The 19,948-nt window shown below is 44.1% G+C and overlaps 1 protein-coding gene across 3 annotated transcripts in view; it reads right to left on the reverse strand.

Annotated features, from left to right (window-relative positions):
- Positions 1-19,948, reverse strand: part of RAB31 (RAB31, member RAS oncogene family) — a 106,850-nt gene that overhangs the window by 24,869 nt on the left and 62,033 nt on the right. For all 3 annotated transcript variants that reach the window (XR_014807576.1, XR_014807577.1, XM_021096057.2), the window contains exons 4-5: positions 17,662-17,733; positions 16,529-16,635 (exon numbers count right to left, since the gene is read on the reverse strand). Coding sequence is in view for 1 of the 3 variants with exons in the window: in XM_021096057.2 (XP_020951716.1) it covers positions 16,529-16,635; positions 17,662-17,733 (179 nt within the window). In the remaining 2 variants the exon portion in view is untranslated. The remainder of the gene's footprint in view (positions 1-16,528; positions 16,636-17,661; positions 17,734-19,948) is intronic.

Genomic DNA, 19,948 nt, shown 5'->3' on the forward strand with positions numbered 1-19,948 from the left:
TTTACAAAGATGGCACTGTTTTTGTACAGAATGCCAAAAAAATTGAGGAAACGGAGGAACAAGTAAGAAAGAGGCTCAAACTACCTCAGAGCCTGACTAGGTTTATCTGACTCAAACCCCTCTTCTCCTGGCCCAGGAAGGTCCTCACTACTCCATATAAGAACGGGGAACACAGGCTACAGCAGCCATCTCATTAAATACCTTAGTTTCCTCAGATCACCCCTAGAGTAAAATCACATCATAGAGTTCTTTCTCCTTGAGAAAAATGTGACATTAATTCTGAGTAACTTTTATTCGAAGCTGGTGCATATCTTTCCATAAGCTGTAGATATTTCTTGTTCTGTGACATTCTTGTGCATGTTCTCTGCATACTCTGGCTTGAATTGTTTGGATGCTTTTACTTATTTCTAAGTGGTTTTTATGTATTAAGGATCCTAGCCTTTGGTAGTATATTTGCCATATTTTTTCAACTTACCACTTGTATTCAGGCACCCGTATATGGCATTTTTGCCACACAGAAGTTTTTTTGTTTGGGAGTTCTTTTATTGCTTTTGTTGTTGTTTGTTTGTTTCATTTTTTGGTGTGTTTTTTTTTGTTGTTGTTGTTCGTTTTGTTTTCTAGGGCCACATGTGTGGCATATGGAAGTTCCCAGGCTAGGAGTCGAATTGAAGCTGTAGCTGCCAGCCTACGCCAGAGCCACAACAACAGCAATGAGGGATCCAAGCCATGTCTGCCACCTACACCACAGTTCATGGCAATGCCAGATACTTAACCCACTGATCGAGGCCAGGGATGGAACCTGAATCCTCATGACTAGCTGGGTTCACTACTGCCATGACAAGAACTCCCACACAGTTTTTATGGAGGTTCCCAGGCTAGGGGTCCAATCCGAGCTGTAGCCACCGGCCTACACCAGGGCCACAGCAACGCAGGATCCGAGCCACGTCTGCAACCTACACCACAGCTCATGGCAACGCCGGATCGTTAACCCACTGAGCAAGGGCAGGGACCAAACCCGCAACCTCATGGTTCCTAGTCGGATTCGTTAACCACTGTGCCATGACGGGAACTCCGGGACCATTTTTTTCTATGGCTTCTGGGTTTTGTATTACGATTAAATGGTTTATTCCAATTCTAAGACATTTTAAAAATCCAACTGCTTTCTCTAACTTCCATGGTTTTGTTACTTTACACTTACATCTTTTAATCCATTTTGAATTTACTTTCTCATTTCTTCCCCTATGGCTAGCTAATTATCCCCAAACCATATATTGAACTATCCATTTTTTTCACTTATTTAACTATCATCTTTATCATATATTAAATATCCCTATGTATTTCACCCCATTTCTTGATTCCATAGTTTGTTCATTGATTTTCTTTTTTTTCGTCTTTTTGCCTTTTCTAGGGCCGCTTCCCGTGGCATATGGAGGTTCCCAGGCTAGGGGTCGAATCCGGAGCTGTAGACCCCAGCCTACGCCAGAGCCACAGCAACTCAGGATCCGAGCCGCGTCTGTGACCTACACCACAGCTCACGGCAACGCCGGATTGTTAACCCACTGAGCAAGGGCAGGGATCGAACCCGCAACCTCATGGTTCCTAGTCGGATTCGTTAACCACTGCGCCACGACAGGAACTCCTGTTCATTGATTTTCTATCAAGCTCTGGGGCAATGTTGTATTGTTTTCTTACTGAATGATTAAAAAAAATATATATATATAGATAGGTAGGTAGATAGATAGATAGTCTTTTTGTCCTTTTAGGGACACACCCGCAGCATATGGAAGTTCCCAGGCTAGGGGTCTAATTGGAGCTGTAGCTGCTGGCCTACGCCAGAGCCACAGCAATGCCAGATCTGAGTCACGTCTGTGACTTACACCACAGCTCACGGCAACACCAGATCCTTAACCCACTGAGCGAGGCCAGGGATCAAACCTGAAACTCATGGTTCCTAGTCGGATTTGTTAACCATTGCACCACGACGGGAACTCCTAAAATATATTTTAATATCTATGGGATTAGTCCCTCCAATACTATTTTTGCTAGTTTGTTTTTCCAGATAAATTTTAGGATCATTTTATTTACTTATGTATCTTTTTGTCTTTTTAGGGCCGCACCTGCAGCATATGGAAGTTCCCAGGCTAGGGGTCGAACTGGAGCTATTGCTGCTGGCCTACACCACAGCCACAGCAACTCGGGATCCCAGCCGCATCAGTGACCTACACCACAGCTCACGGCAATGCTGGATCCTTAACCCACTGAGCAAGGGCAAGCACCCAAGATTCCTTCCTGCACCCCTTCCTGTCACATAACAATCACCACCTTCCTTCTCCAGGCGTCTTCAGAGGACGCCCCGCACATCTTGCAGGGCCAGGCCGTCAGTCTCAGGTGTGTTCCACAGACCACCTACCCTGGGATTATTTGGGAAGGAAGACCCCTGCGTCCCAGGCCTACTGAACCAGAATGTTTACTGGGCATGTCCCAGGAAGAGGCATTTTTAAAAATTCTGGACAGCTTTTTACACTTTCCATAGCTTGAGAATAACTCATGAGAGGGCAGACTGTAAAATACTGAGTTTGATATTTTTTGCAGTCTCTCCAATTCATAATCTGATACCATGAAGTCCAGAGCTGGATGACCATACCTAGGGCCTAATCACATATTCATGGATCAGGTACCACTTTACAAGTGATACCATAAGAGTGGCTTCATGAGCTCATCCCCAAAGAAATCTGGTAGTTCTGGTGTGTTCCAGCGGGTATATGGTATTTCTAAAATCCAAATGAGCAATAACCAAGCATTTTACACTCTGCCAAACTCCTGGGATATGAGAGTTACCATTTCATTTAAAAATATTTGCTCTATAATTTCACCCTCTGCTCCAACCACAGCCCCCTTCCAAAGCCATGCCTGAGCAGCAAAGCAAGCCATGCTGGCCACAAGGACGCAGCAAGGCAACCGTCAGCAGGAGAGGCTGTCGAATGTCTGTTGGCATTATTTTCCGTGAAAACCATCCCACATGTTTAAGGCATGCTAGCCAATAGCTACAGAAACCATTCACAATAGTCCATCAAAACCCAGCAGAAGAAGGCTGCAGGCTGTTGGCAAGGGCTGTTGTGTGCCACGAAGTGGTCTCCCAGCCCCTCAAATAGCCACTGAAATGAATAATCAGGGCTTGTTGTGCTCCCACCAGTTCTTATTTTTTCTAAATATCCAAGGTGTCTGGGGCGCACCCAGAGGAAGCAACCATTTCAGCAATAATTAAAGCAGCAAAATCTCTGTTCAAAATGCCAGTTCTTTTAGACCCTCAGATTGGTTTGCTTGTGAGCTGGAACTAAAATGTAAATGAACTTTTTTTAAAAAAAGGAGAATGACTACCTTTGCAATAAATATCTGATTGGACAGTCACTCCTTACAATGACCTAATAAGCGCTTACAGTTAGAGCACTTGACATCTGTACCCTGGGAAGGATTTCTGTTCCCAGGGGGGCCAAGCCTGCTTGGTAATGTGCATCTGTAAATGCTATTCACCTGGGGCCAAATTCCTGGTGTCAAGTTCAAACAAGCAGTGTCAGGTTCCTGCCACAGACTTAGATGGACTGTTTCTCATGGAAAATGTCAGAATGTGAATCCAATGAGGACTGAGCAGAAAACACAGGTTCCCAAGGGGCGGGGGGCGCTGGCCATTCCTTTGCCTCTTAATACCCCTTCTCCAGTCAGCAGGGTAGGCTATTCCCAAGAGGGCCAGAGGAACCATTGGGAAAAAATCATGAGTTCTAAATTCTCTGAGCAGAATCAAATCAGCAGCCTTTTATTTTCTCTTGGTAGTTCATAAATTGCTTTCCGTCATGGATACTGTTTATACTTTTTACAAGATGAACATAGGCTCTGGGACAGATGACCTGGTTTGAAAGCTGGGCCCTATACCTCCTCAGCCACAGTACCTGGGCAAGCTCCTTAGTCTCTGTGCCTCCATGGAAGTTCCCTGGCTAGGGGTCGAATTGGAGCTGCAGCTGCCGCCTACACCACAGCCATAGCAACACTAGATCCTTAACCCATTGAGCGAGGCCAGGGATCAAATCCACATCTTCACGGATATCAGTCCAACTCTTTACCACTGAGCCCAAACCGGAAGTTCCCTCTGTTTCCTTATTGATGAGAATAACTGTAACTCTCGTAGGATTGTTAGGATTAATATAAACTACTTGCATTAGTATCTGGCACATAGTAATCATGCAATTCAGGTTGACAATGGTGATAATGATGATGGTTAATTTGTTACAGTCCACTGCCTAAGTGAACAGTATATAAAGATAAATAAAGCATACCATTTGAAAGCAACATAATTGATTATTAGAGAAATGCAAATCAAAGCTACTATGAGATTCCACCTCACACCAGTCAGAATGGCCATCATTAATAAGTCCTCAAATAGCAAATGCTAGAGGGGGTGTGGAGAAAAGGGAACCCTCCTGCACTGTTGGTGGGAAGGGAAGCTGGTACAACCACTATGGAGATCAGTATGAGGTACCTTAGAAATCTACACATAGAACTACCATATGACCCAGCAATCCCACTCTTGGGCATATATCCAGACAAAACTCTCCTTAAAAAAGACATATGCACCCACATGTTCATTGCAGCTCTATTCACAACAGCCAAGACATTGGAAACAACCCAGATGTCCATCAAGAGACGACTGGATTAGGAAGGTGTGGTATATGTACACAATGGAATACTACTCAGCCATAAAAAAGAATGAAATAATGCCATTTGCAGCAACATGGATAGAACTAGAGACTCTTATACTGAGTCAAGTAAGTCAGAAAGAGAAAGACAAATACCATATGATATTACATATCTGGAATCTAATATAAGGCACAAATGAACCTTTCCACAGAAAAGAAAATCATGGACTTGGAGAATAGACTTGTGGTTGACAAGGAGGAGGGGGAGGGAGTGGGGTGGTTGGGGAGCTTGGGGTTAATAGATACAAACTATTGCCTTTGGAATGGATTAGCAATGAGATCCTGCTGTGTAGTACTGGGGACTATGTCTAGTCACTTATGATGGAGCACGATAATGTACAAAAATAGAATGTGTACATGTATATGTAACTGGGTCACCATGCTGTACAGTAGGAAAAAAAACGTATTGGGGAAATAAGTATAAAAGAAAGAAAGTGACTGCTGACATAGCTGTAATTCTTCACAGAAGTTACATTTTGAACTGTGAAAGGTCTGGGCATTATGTAAAGTGAAAGGGGAAAAATTATTGTATCTTCTAAGAAAATCCTTAGGAACAAAGCTTACTCCTGTGTTTAAAGTCACACATCAATTTTAAAAAAACACCCCAGAGTTCCCATTGTGGCTCAGTGGCTTAAAAACCCGGCATAGTATCTGTGAGGATGTAGGTTCAATCCCTGGCCTTGCTCAGTGGGTTAAGGATCCAGCATTGTCATGAGTTTGGAGTAGGTCGCAGATGTGGCTTGGATCTGGCGTGGCTGTGTCTGTGGCCGGCAGCTGCAGCTCTGATTCAGCCCCTAGACTGAGAGCTTCCATGTGCCGTGGGTGTGGATGTAAAAAGAAAAAAAAAAATAAGATCCCCTTTCCTCCCGTCACCCTCTCTCCCCAAAAAGCATAAAGGAAAAATTTGTACATTCTGTTAGGTAGGAAGTAGAGACTGATGATGATAAAAAAATATAAAGAGAGTGATACAAGACATAAATTTGAAGAAGATATTTCAACACATACCATCAAATGTCCACATATAGTTACATCCTGTGAATAAGCAAGATTAAGGTAAACAACCCAATAGAAAAAGTGGCAGAGTACTAAACAGGCTTTTCATACAAGGGTAAACTTGAATGGCCAATAAATACATAAAAATGCCACCTCCCCTGGTACCTGGGAAAATGCAAACTGAAATTCTTGATCAGATCTCGCTCCACACCCTGGCAGAACAGCAAGAAGCCTCATGCACCACCCAGGTCCGCTCTGGAAAACACTGGCATCATCTAGTAAAACTGACCAGCACCCACCTCGTGACTCAGCAATTAGACCTTTACACACTCAAACCCAGAGGAAGCTTACAGGTGGCAATAGGAGACAGGCAAGAATGTTCAAGAAGCAATGTTTATCACGACAGCAAGTCAGAAATAACTGAAACATCCATCAACTGTAGGAAGGACAGATAAACTGTGTTACACTCATAAAACAGAAAAGCAGTGGAAACGGACAAAGTATGGCTAACATTTGTGAGCTGGCACGTTGAGGGCAAGAGACAAGCTACCATATAATACATGCAGGCTCATTCCACTTACAAAGGCCAAAAACAGGCAAACCTAAACCTATTGTTCAAAAATGCAAACACGGGCAGCAAAACATAAAGGAAAAAAAAAAAAGATCATCACAAAAGTCAGAGCAGCAGTACTTCGGAGCAGAGAGAGAGGCTCCCTCGTGGATATGCAGCTGTTCTCTTTATTTATTTATTTATTTATTTATTTTTTGCTTTTGGCCACGCTTGCAGCATGTGGAAGTTCCCAGGCCAGGGATGAAACCTGAGCCACAGCTGCAACCCGAGCCACAGCAGTGACAATGCTGGATCCTTAACCCTCTTAGCCATCAGGGAACTCTTCATTTTATTCTTTAAAATTCATATTATTCTTTAAAATATATGTAAAGGCTTTTTAGATTCTTTGTTAAGAATACTTTCTAATTGAAATGGACAGTTATTCCAGATCCCTCTCTCCTGCCTGGATAACAGCAGCGGATGCAGGCTTGGCCCGCAAGCAGCATCAGAAGGTAGAAAGAAGGGCAGGTGAGTGTCGGGGCACAGAACACATTTTTTTTTTTTTTGTCTTTTTGTCTTTTTTGTTGTTGTTGCTATTTCTTGGGCCGCTCCTGCGGCATATGGAGGTTCCTAGGCTAGGGGTTGAATCGGAGCTGTAGCCACTGGCCTACACCAGAGCCACAGCAACACGGGATCCGAGCCGCATCTGCAACCTACACCACAGCTCACGGCAACGCCGGATCCTTAACCCACTGAGCAAGGGCAGGGACCGAACCCGCAACCTCATGGTTCCTAGTCGGATTTGTTAACCACTGCGCCACGACGGGAACTCCACAGAACACATTTTTAACAGCACACCCTCGAGTCTGCCTCCTCACCTCACACAAGGAAAATGCTGTGTGCATTTTAATTCCTGTAGTGATATTTCCACACTTTTTGGTGACTTTTGACATTTGTTGGCTTTTATGCTTTTACTATTTGGAATAAGTTGGATTTTTCCTATCCAGCATCTCAACCTCTGTTATTTGGTTTGTATAATTTTATTTTTTATCCTTTTGTTTTTTTAGGGTTGCAGGTGTGGCAAATGGAAGTTCCCAGGCTAGGGGTCAAATTGGAACCACAGCCACCAAGCCCCACGCCACGGCCACAGCAAGGCCAGATCCAAAGTACATCTGCGATCTACGACACAGCTCACAGCAACACCGGATCCTTAACCCACTAAACGAGGCCAGGGATTGAACCCAAATCTTCATGGATACTAGTTGTGTTCTTAACCCATTGAGCCACAATGGGAACTCCTGGTTTGTATGACTTTAAAGAAACTCTTATATCCATTTTTGGCCCATTGTCAAGACTAGAATGAGTTTGGGAGTCACATGTAAGAAGTGAAAAGTAATTCACATTTTCTTAGGAAAAAAAAAATATATATATGTGTGTGTGTGTATATATTTATATATATTCCCAGATATACTTTTCATCTGCTAAAGACCTCAACTCTATCCAAAAACTTGAAAGCACAGGTGCCTGGTGACTTCTGACTGGCCTGGCATGGGTTTCAGGAGGCTGTGGAAGGGGACCCACGCCTGCCAGGCCCAGCTCCCACATCAGCTCCAGCTCTAGGCTGCACACAATTGCAGGGATCCTTACTTGCTCAAGAATCCAGAACGCCTGCCAGAGCCTCGCCAGAGGCTGGCAAATAGGTTCCATCCCTTTGACGGCTGGTGACTATGAAGCTCCGCCTTAAGAAGCCTAAGGCCACAAAGGCTCAGGAAACAACAAAGTCGAGCCAGATGGGTATTGGTGCCAGGGAACTAAGAGACGGAAGCAGGAGGCAGGAGCCTGGGGGCTACCGTCCTGGCCCTGGCACACCAAGCCAAAATAGTCCCTAACCCTAACCCTAATCCTACACTATCCACTTAGCACCCCCATCTCCGCCCCCCCACATCCCTGAGGACAAAGGATCAGGTAGGTAAAGACGATGTCCCCTCCCACATTCATGCCTCTGCCCTTCCTGGAATTTCTCCTACAGACTCACCCTCACAGCCCAGCTTGTGACACCTTCCACCCAAGGCACCTGGGAGACCACGGACTTGCCCCTTCCTGGACCTCTCTGCCCTTTCTGCACCTTGACCTTGGAACTGTATACAACATGCTTTCTGCTCCTAGATAGTTCCTAGTGTACTGCTCTTGGCTCCCCCAGCAGAAGTAAGGAGCTCTAGGGAAACTTTTCTTCCCTCTTCTCATTCTTCCCATAGCATCGGGCTCCACACAGAACAAGGACCAAAATTACGTGTGAATTGAATAGCTTCACAGGGTGGGATGAACCATCGTCCTCCCAGCCCAGCTGCTCTGTTCCTGGAGAATTCCTGACTCAGGGGCCGCCCCACCCATCTCTCTCAGTGTTTCTCTTAGAGATGCCAGAAGGGTGGACATAAGATCTTAGAGACTGATTCCCTCCCTCAGAGGAGGCAAGAGGTCACACATTGGCTACAGTTATCTCTGGGTGGTACTGGGGGTACTGGGGGTGCAGGCCGAACCGTAGGCAGAGAGGCCAGCACAGAAGAGCAGTGTCCAGGCCATCACGCCAACCTCTCCAGCTCCCAGTCTCCACCACCACTGTTGCTGGGTGACTTCCCACTGCTGCCATTTGAAAGATAAAACAAACCAGGCCTGCGGCCCTTTCTCCGCTCAGCACCTCTACACCATCACTCCCCTACCCGCTCTGATTCACTCCCAGCCCTAGAGATGCCAGTGACGTGAAATTCCAAGGAAAAGCCAGCAGGAGACCCCTGCGCCTGAAGCAGACGAAACTAGAATCCTCCATTAGAGCAAAGCCAATGTCTGAGTGACCAAGAAAGAAAGGAAGGGCTCCTAATTGGGAGAGGTCAAAAGTCAAGAGTCCAAAATCGGGAAAAGAAGATCAAGCAAAAGAAACAGAACTGCAGCCTGTTAGGAGGTAGGGGGAGGGTGGGTGGGGACAGTTTCTCCAATCCATGACTTACTATGATGGCACAGATCAAGGCCTGCTGGAAAGGCTGGTGGGGACATGTGCAGGGTGAAGGGTAGGACAGGACATCCTCTTCTTCTTTTAATGTTGACACTGGGAGATCCTTCCCTCCATCGCCCATTAGAGCAGATGGTCCCTAAAATACCTGCAGCCCCGCTCATGAAAGCACTGCAGCCAGGTGGTCCTAATTTCTTGCCCAAGCCAAGTCAACTAAGCCTAATCTGAGGGAGTCCCAGCATCCAGGGGACATACAGGATGCTGGTCCAGGGGTGTCTGGTTGGAGGCAAACCAACTCAATCATATCTTTTCTCCTGATGTCTATCAAAATGAGATGAAAAAGAAAAGGGACCCCATGATGGGCATCTCCCCTGTGGAGCACGTCTGCACACAAGTGCCCCAGTGACCGAGTTCAGGGTATTAATCCCATTTGAATCCAGCAGGCTCTCAAAGTACGCCAGGCAGGGCTCTGCTCAAGGGGTTACGATGGACACAACCAAAGTCTGTTAGGTGAACCTGGTTCCCCTACACACACACATGTGCAGGCGTGTGTGCACATATACACACACATACTGGTGTGCACCAAATCCACACACTCTCCATCTCCAACCCCCACTGAAAAATAAACTGTGGTCTCCAGGCAATTACAGAAGAGCAAAGTCTTTCAGATGCAAGTAAAAGAAGATCAAGCTCTAAAGAGGATCTGGAGTGCAGAGACTTGGCCAGGTCCCCAGAAAAATCATACCAGCAGGCGGAATCTGGAGCAGCTGGACCGGCTGACCATGAACACAATTCTATTCCCTGGAAAGGTATCAACAGCAGGTGCCTGTAAGACTCGCAGGCCTATCCTTTACCACACTATTTCTGTCTCAAGGGAGAAAGTTCACCCCCTGGGCAAGGCCCAAGGATCAGGCTTCCCCTTCTCTGATTTCCTAAACAGGAGTTTGTGATACAGTTTCGCTGTTTTCCTTTTGCACAGTGAGTCACAGTGGAGTGGGGGGGAAGGGATGGTTAAATTCATCTTGTGGCCCAGTGTGTTTACAAAACTTCAGTTACTCATATATAATATATATAACATGCCTGTATATGTTTGCATATATACCCCCCACCACTGTCCTGATATTTACTCACTATTTTTATCTAAACCCAATTTCTTTTTTTTCTTTTCTTTTTTTTTTTTTTAAGGCCACACCTGTGGCATATAGAAGTTCCCAGGTTAGGGGTAAAATCAGATCTGCAGCTGCCGGTCTATACCACAGCCACAGCAACATCAGATCTGAGCCGAGTCTGCAACCTATGCCACAGCTCATGGCAACGCCAGATCCTTAACCCACTGAGCGAGGCCAGGGATCAAACCTGCATTCTCACAGATGCTAGTCAGATTCATTTCCGCTGAGCCACTATGGGAACTCCACTAGTCAGGTTCTTAACCCACTGAGCCACAGTGGGAACTCCCTCTAAATCCAATTTCTGTTGATAGAAATTTTTACTGGGGCAGCTGTATTTTCACACGCAGTTACAAGAAATAACACTAGCAGATCCTGGTACACTTTGCCCGGTTTCTCTAAAGGGCACCACTTTGCAAAAGTATAGTGTAAGATCACAACCAGGATACTGACACCAACACCTTGTGCAGATCCCCACTTTAATGGTTCTTGCATGTGGGGATTAAGTTCTACACAGTTTTATCACCCGTTAGGCTGAGTGTCCTCTGCACAGACAGGTGGATGTTGCAACCTCACGAGGATCCTCACGCTGCCCATTTATGCCCCTGCCCTCTTTCCTGTCCTCCTGCACCCCTGCCCACCCACATTGCCTCTGCCCATAAATCCTCTATTTCTAAAATGGCTTCATTTCCAAATATCATATAAGTGGAATCATACACCATAAAACCCTTGGTCCTGACTATTTTTATTTTTATTTTTTTGGCTGTGGCTGTGGCATGTGAAAGTACCCAGGCCAGGGGTAGAACCCATGGCCTTGGCTTTACCCACTCAGCATATTTCCCTGGAGGTTTGTGCAGGTTGCCTGTGACAGTGTTTTGCTCCTTTTCCTTGCTGAGTAGTATTTCATGGTGTAGACACACTACCATGTGCCCCAGGAAGACATCCTTCAGTCCTGATCCCATCTGGGGCTGTTACAAATAAGGCTTCTGTGAATATTCATGTGCAGGTTTTCTGTGAAAGGAAATTTTCATTTCTCCAGGATAAATGCCCAAGAATATGATTGCTGGGCATATGGTAATTTCATACTTAGTTTTTAAAAAAATTGGAGTTCCTGTCATGGCTCAGCAGTTAACGAACCCGACTAGCATCCATGAGGACTTGGGTTTGATCCCTGGCCTCGCTCAGTGGGTTGAGGATCCGGCATTGCCCTGAGCTGTGGTGTAGGTGGCAGATGTGGCTTGGATCTGGTGCTGCTCTGGCTGCGGCGTAGGCCAGCAGCCACAGCTCTGATTGGACCCCTAGCCTGGGAACCTCCAAAGGCCACCAGTGAGGCCCTAAAAAGACAGAAAAGAAAAAAGAAAAAAAGAAAGAAACTGCCCAACTGTTTTCCAAAGTTTTCCATCCACATCAGTGACAGAGGAAGGATTCAGTTTTTCCCCATCCTCCCCCGCATTAGTTGGTATCACTCTTTCCTATTTTAGCCATTCTGATGAGTCTAATAAGGATTTAGAACATCCTTTCACGTCTTTGCTCACCATCTTGATATTTTCTTGGGTGATGTCTGCTCATCTTTCTTGCCCATTTTAAAATCAGATTTTTTCTAACCATTAAGTCTTCCAAGTCCGTTACATAGCCTACATGGTAGCCTTTGGTCAGATACATGGTTTACAAATATTTACTCCAAGTTTATACCTTGTTTTTCATCCTCTTCACATGGGCTTTCACAGAACAAATTTTTTTTTTTTTTTTTTGTCTTTTTGCTATTTCTTGGGCTGCTCCCTCGGCATATGGAGGTTCCCAGGCTAGGGGTCTAATCGGAGCTGTAGCCACCGGCCTACGCCAGAGCCGCAGCAACGCGGGATCCGAGCCGCGTCTGCAACCTACACCACAGCTCATGGCAACGCCGGATCATTAACCCACTGAGCAAGGGCAGGGACCGAACCCAAAACCTCATGGTTCCTAGTCGGATTCGTTAACCACTGCGCCACGACGGGAACTCCCAGAACAAATGTTTTTAATCTTGAGGAAGCCCAAAGGATCAATTTTTCCTTATACAGACTGTGCTTTTGCTGTCCAGTATAAGAACTCTTTACCTAATCCCAGAGCCTCAAGGTTTTCTCTTAGATTTTTTCTAAAAGTTTTACATTTTACATTAAAGTCTATGGTTCATTTTAGAGTAACTTTTATGCAAGGTGTGAGGTTTAGGCTGAAGTTCTTTTTTTTCCTCTTTGGATGTCTGATTACTCCAGAGGAAGGCCATCCTTCCTCTGTTGAATTGCTTCTGCATTTCTGTCAAAAGTCAGTTGAGCATATTTATGTGGATTTATTTCTGCATCCTCTATTCTGTTTCACTGATCTGTGCATCCATTCCACTGTTAATCCCATACTGTCTTGATTACTGTAGCTGCACAGTAAACCTTAATATAGAATAGAGTGATTTCTTCCACTATAGTCTTCTTTATCAATATTGTTTTAGCTACTCTAGTGCCTGTGCTTTTCCATATAAACTTTAGGATAAACTTGGTGATGTTTTCAAAAAATAAAAAATAAAAAAAAAACACCTGCTATGATCTTGATAGGGACTGCATTAAACCTGCAGATCAATGTAGGGAGTCTTAATATCTTTATTATGCTGAGACTACCAATTCATGAACATGGTATGTCTCTCCATTTATTTGAGTCTTGTTTGATTTCTTTCACAAGCACTTTTACATTTTCAACATTTAGATCCTGTATACATATTTTGTTAATTCCATTTTCTCTGGAGCAATTATAAACAGTATTGTGTTTTTAATTTCAGTTTCTGCATATTCATTTTTAGTATACAGAAATATGATTGAGGAGTTCCCGTCGTGGCACAGTGGTTAACGAATCCGACTAGGAACCATGAGGTTTCGGGTTCGGTCCCTGCCCTTGCTCAGTGGGTTAATGATCCGGCGTTGCCATGAGCTGTGGTGTAGGTTGCAGACGCGGCTCGGATCCCGCGTTGCTGTGGCTCTGGCGTAGGCCGGTGGCTACAGCTCCGATTAGACCCCTAGCCTGGGAACCTCCATATGCCGCGGGAGCGGCCCAAAGAAATAGCAAAAAAAAAAAGACAAAAAAAAAAAAAAAAAAGAAATATGATTGATTCTTCTACACTGATCTGGCAACTTTGTTGAACCCACTTATAAGTTTTAAGGGTTTTGGTGTGTTTCCATGTAGACAATCTTATCATATGCATTAGTCAACTTTGTAAACATTAAAAATTTGTATATCATTATCATGAATGGAACTCAAATATCAGTTGTCATAAAAATAATGTGAGTCTAAGAAATAAATACAAGATAAAATATAAATTCTAACTAGATAAAATTGTCTGCAGAAGGCACCAACCTAAGGCCTGCTTTCCCTTTTCTCTTGCTCTTTTAAACAGAGAATAGCACGTATAAAAATAAATGTTAAGGGGTCCCCTTGTGGTGCAGCAGGTTAAAACTCAGGTCATTGCTGTGGCAAGGGTTCAATCCCTGGCCCAGGAGCTTCCACATGGTATGGATACAGTGAAAAAAAAAAAAGTAGCATAAAAACAGATATATGTGCACACTTTAACCCACGACTACAGGACCTGGAGAGGCCATATTCAGACCCTAATGAGGCATTACCCAGGGAACCTGGACTCATGGGACAGTTGGCCGCATGATGTCACTCTGGATGTCATAGCTAGAAGTGGTCTTGGATCCACTGGAGAGGAGGGTCTGTGAGTGAATTTATGGTTGGACATGAGATGGAAGTGTCATGCAAGTGGGACTTTTTTTTCACTTTGCTTTTTAGGACCAAACCCATGGCATATGGAAGTTCCCAGTCTACAGGCTGAATCGGAGTGTACACTACAGCCATAGCAACACCAGCTCCCCGACCCACTGCAAAGCCAGGGATTGAACCCACATCCTCATGGATACTCGTTGGATTCATTTCCGCTGTCCCACGATGGGAACTCCTTGAAAACTGTATATAAAGGAACTGGTGGGACACAAAGTAGGATATCTGCTGGGGCAGCTGCTATACCAGTGCACATACACTGAACTCCACCCCCAGACACGATGTGACCACGTGCCAGTGGTCAAACCAACTCGTTACAAACCAGGCTGTAATCTTCTGGGACCTGCCCCTTTCAAAACCTCCCATCCTCACAGTCTTGTGATAATGGTGGGAGAAGTTATCTGTACCACCCACAAAATCACCTCCCTGGTCCACAAAGGCTCTGTCATGATGTCAATCCTTCCACGGCAATTGGAAGAAACAGAGAGTGCCAGGCCAGTATCTTTCTAAGACAAAAGATAGAAAATACCAAATCCCAGAGCTAAAGGCACCCAGCTTTTTACCATGTGGAAACCAGTACCTTCCACTAAACCCCGCTTTTTCCTAAAATTAATTTCAATTACGTTTCACTTCTATGTAATAGAGTCCTAAGTCCATTCATGTGTAAATGGTTTACTGCTTTCTTCTTTCTTTTTCTTTTTTTTTTTAAGGGCTGCATCCATGGCATATGGAGGTTCTCAGGCTAGGGGCTACACCACAGCCACAGCAATGCCAGATTCTTAACCCACTGAGCGAGGCCAGGGATTGAACCTGTGTCCTCATGGATACCAGTCAGATTCATTTCCGCTGAGCCACCACGGGAACTATCCCCATTTTCTGCTTATATTCTCATCTCTCAGTTCCTCAGTTCCCATGCAAGGCTTAGTCGACTCAAAGTAGCACTTTCACAGAGATTGGATGGTGGCAGATGCCAGCAGTCTTTCTCAGCATAACCGGTCTCCATGCACCCACCCCCCATGACAAAAGTTAATTCTGCTGGGCATTCTAGACGAGCAGGCTGTTTCAGGATTACAATAAAGAAGGTAAAGATCTGAACTAAGTCTGGGAAAGTGAAAGATTTGTCCAGCCCCCAGAAAAACAAACAATTAAGTGGTGGTTATGGCTGGTATTACAAACCAACCTGATGCAATGTGATATAAAGCTTTTGAAACTCCAAGGAAACAGAGTGGTTTGTCCAAGGCCATCCTCAGAGCTTTTGCAAGATCTGTTTTCATTGTTCATTAAACTTTGGTTTAATCATGCTGGGATAATTAAAACCTGAAAAGCAACTTCTTAAATTGCTGACAACTAAACGAACCAGGGGATGCAGACAAGGCAAATTCAATGTTTCCTTTTTTATTTCAGTTTTACCTAGTAGAAATAGCTTATCAGGCTAGGCAAAGCTATCATCAAAACTCTAGTCTACAAGGACCAAGCCCTGCAAACCTCTCTGCAGGCAGAAGTTCAACATTCAGTGTCTCTGGGGAAAGCTGAGGTGCTCCCTTATAGTGTGCATCAGGTTCAGATCTCAGAACAAGACAGAGTTTATAGACGTGGCTGCCTCCTTAAGTTACAATCAGAACTAAAGCAAACAGGGATGCTATGGAAAATGTATAGAATTCTAACACTCCTTCCCATACAAAAATGTTACTAAAGTGGCACCAGTAGTAATAATGACAAAATATAACAGAAAAGGTAACAATACAAATAATAATACCATTTAGCCCAAAGATATCTAGAGTCAGGATGGACCTGTGCTCTATATAGAAGATCTGACTTCAATATTCACTACTGGGTGCTTCCCCAGTTCTGCATTTCCCTATTTTCCCTTTGTTTTGTTTTAAGGGCTGCACCTGCAGCATATGGACATTCCCAGGCTAGGGGTGGAATCAGAGCTGCAGCTGCCAGCCTACACCACAGCCACAGCAACATCAGATCCAAGTCGTATCTGTGACCTACACCTCAGCTTGTGGCAACGCCAGTTCCTTAACCCACTGAGTGAGGCTGGGGATCTAACCAGAATCCTCACGGACACTATGCTGGGTTCTTAACCACAACAGGAATTCCTCCTTATTATTTTCCCTTAATTCTACTCTGGTTGAACAAATACCACCTTGACCAGTGGAAGTGAATGCCATTGATTACCTTCTGACTCTGAGATCAGACTCATTTAACCTCATAAACATTCAGGGGTGGGGGACATTCACCACACAAACATTTAAATGCATCTTACCTAATATCTGAGAGGTCACACTTGTTTCCAGCAATAGCCATTACAATGTTTTCTGGGCCGTGTTCTTTCAGCTCTTTCACCCATTTCTTCAAGGTGTGAAATGAATCCTAAACCAAAAGTGTATATCAATCTTGGGAAAGACTCAGCCACATATTTTAACTACAGAGAAGTAACAAACACAACATAATTTAATAAGGAAGCATATTTTCAGGAGGCACACAAAGATTAACATACTATCCCAATCTTGGCACGAAACTTAATACTAGCTAATTTATACTTACATAGCCTGTACAAGGTTCATTTTCTAAAAGGGAAACTCGATGAAGTTAAGATAATCATATTAGTCATTTTCTTCTATAAATAACATTTAACTTTAAATTATAGCCTTGACTCAACATGAATAAGGACTAAGTCACAGGACTAAAATAATGCTTGTGCTTGATCTAAAAGAAAAAGAAAAATATGTATATTTACACACACACACACACACACACACTAGAGTCCTGTTTTCCTATCCGGTCCTCACTCACAATTGACCTCCAGGACACAGTCAAGGTGGCCACTCCATTGAGGAGACAGTGGTCAGGAGCTCATGGGTGGTCACGGCAGTGAGTCATTAAAGCAGTGAACACTGAGTCAGCACCCCAGGAGCGGGGGAAGGGCTGGCAGACTGCTGGCATTATTTGTCCATGGGTATCCTGGATGCTTAAAGCAGTAACTACCCTACCTTCCTCTCATATGCACACACATGCTACACATACATCAACATCATCCTGACAGTCAGAAGTTATATGATTGAAACACAAACAGAAAATAAGTAGCTATAATTACAACACATGCCAAAACTTAAAAATAACTTCCCTTTTCCAAAAAGCGGACATTCTGGAGAACAGAATGAGCAGGCATGAGCTTGCCTCTACAGTCAGGCAATTTGAAAAACGAATGATCGTTATTGTTTATTTAATTGAGCAGAGAAATGTGAAATGCTTTGCTACATAGAGATGAGACAAACTGGAGAGACACATGGTGCTCGTTACGCCCCAGCCACCAGACTATGAACTCTCACGCCAGGCTGCGGGAAGGACTCAGGCAGTGAGACAGAGGACCCCCTCCCACGGCCTCTAAACCCTTACCTGTTTGGTGATGTCGTACACTATGACAGCCGCCGCAGAGCCTCGATAGTACATGGGAGCCAGCGAGTGGAACTGTTGAGGAACGGTGAATACTTTTAGGTCAAAGGGAACATATTTCACGCATTCCCAAATTCAACATACAATTATTATCCTACATCAGCCTTATTGGCTCCCTGGATACCCCCCGGAATCTCCCCAGGATTCATATCAAATAATAAATTTTTCTCCTCAAGGGTACATATCCTCCACTTTTTTATGGCCGCCTCTGCAGCATATAGAAGTACCTGTGTCAGGGACTGAATCTGAGCCACAGCTGTGACCTACACCACAGCTGCAGCAACACTGGATCCCTTTTTTTTTTTTTTTTTTTTTTTTTTTTTTTTTTGTCTTTTTAGGGCCACACCCGTGGCATATGGAGGTTCCCAGGCTAGGGGTCCAATCGGAGCTGCAGCCTCCGGTCTATGCCAGAGCCATAGCAACATGGGATCTGAGCCGCGTCTGCAATCTACACCACAGCTCACAGGAATGCTGGATCCTTAACCCACTGAGCAAGGCCAGGGATCGAACCCTCATCCTTCATAGATACTAGTCAGATTCGTTAACCGCTGAGCCGCGATGGGAACTCCAACACTGGATCCTTTAAGCCACTGCAAGGGGCCAGGGATTGAATTCAAGCCTCAGCAGCAACTTGAGCCACTGCACCACAACGGGAACTCAGGCACATACCCTTGTGGTTTACAGAACATGAAGTTCGCTGCTGGGAAAAACCAAAAATAAATGTTATTTCCAATGCTACTAGGAATTTTCTTTTCTGTACTGCTCATCACTCATCTAAGGATGATGGATCCAGAGCAATTTCAGTAGAAGGATACAGCGATAGGACATTTACCGAGGGAAGGAAAAGAGGAGATGGCACAGATCACAAGACCCTGGCTGAGCCTCTAGGGAGGAAGACAGCGCAGGGTCCCTTGGACCCACCCTTGGGCCTGGATACTGACATCCTGCAAACTCCCAACAAGTGGTAGGACAGCTGAGCGTCCTTCCAAAGGTGAAGAACAAGTGGTGTGGGTCGTTAGAGTCATTTATCCCCAAGCAGGATGGATACTTATCCTGAGGATACATGCAGACTGTATGTATATTTTGAAGACAATCTCTTTAAATATATTTGAATATATTTGAAGAATATATCATAGAGGGGTTTTGAAAGACAAGATAACTCAGCTCAAGAGAAAAGTAAACAAAAGATACCAACAGAGAGATAAATCACAGAGCAGAGTTATAAACTGCCAATAAATATTTTAAAACCTGCTTAATTATCATAAAAGGAATGAAAACAAAATGGGGTATTTATTAATTCATTAAGAATTAAAAAGACTGATCACATCCAGCATTGGGGTGGGCTTGGGGAGGGAGGTGATTCCATACATAGGAATGTACTTTTATGACCTGCTTATGGAAAGATGCCCAACATTGCTAGCATCAGGGAAATGCGAATCAAAACCACAAGGAGACATCACCTCACACTATTATCAAAAAGACAAGAAATAACAAGTGTCGATGAAGATATGGAGAAAAGGGAACCCTCATACACTCTTGGTGGGAATGTAAATTGGTGCAGCCACTGTGAAAAATAGTATGGAAGTTCCTAAAAAAAATAAAAATAGGGCTACCATATTGCTACCATATGACCCAGCAATTCCTCTTCTGGATATTTATCCAAAGAAAACAAAAACAGTAACTCAAAAAGACATATTCATCCTCCTGAACACAGCAGCATTATTTATAATAGTCAAGACATGGAAAGAAACTGTGTCCATTGACAGATACATAGATCAGTAAGATATGATACGCGCTCACACATATCCACAATGGAATATTACTCAGCCATAAAAAGGAATGAAATCTTAGCATTTGAGACACCATGGATGGAAACCAAGAGCAATGTGCTACGTGAGATAAGTCAGACAAAGATAAATGCCGTACGATGTCACTTACACGTGGAATCTAAAAGGAAAACCTGCTGTAAACTGACAATAATGGAAAACATAAAAATCATTAAAAAAATAAAAATAAAAACTGAACTCAGGAATACAGAGAACAGAATGGATATTGCCAGAGGCAGGGGGTGGAAGGTGGGTGAGATGGCTGAAGGGGGTCAAAAGGTACAAACTTCCAGGTATCGAGTAAATGAGTGAGTTAAGTCCTGGGGATGTGATGTATGCATGGTGACCATCGTTAATAACTCCATATTGTACATTTGAAAGTTTCTAAAAGAGTAGAACTTAAA

Source organism: Sus scrofa, chromosome 6 (assembly GCF_054392235.1).
Source record: "Sus scrofa isolate SSC_HxYL_T2T_F1_AM1 chromosome 6, Sscrofa_HxYL_maternal_Yorkshire_Landrace_v2.0, whole genome shotgun sequence".
Taxonomy (NCBI): Eukaryota; Metazoa; Chordata; class Mammalia; order Artiodactyla; family Suidae; genus Sus; species Sus scrofa.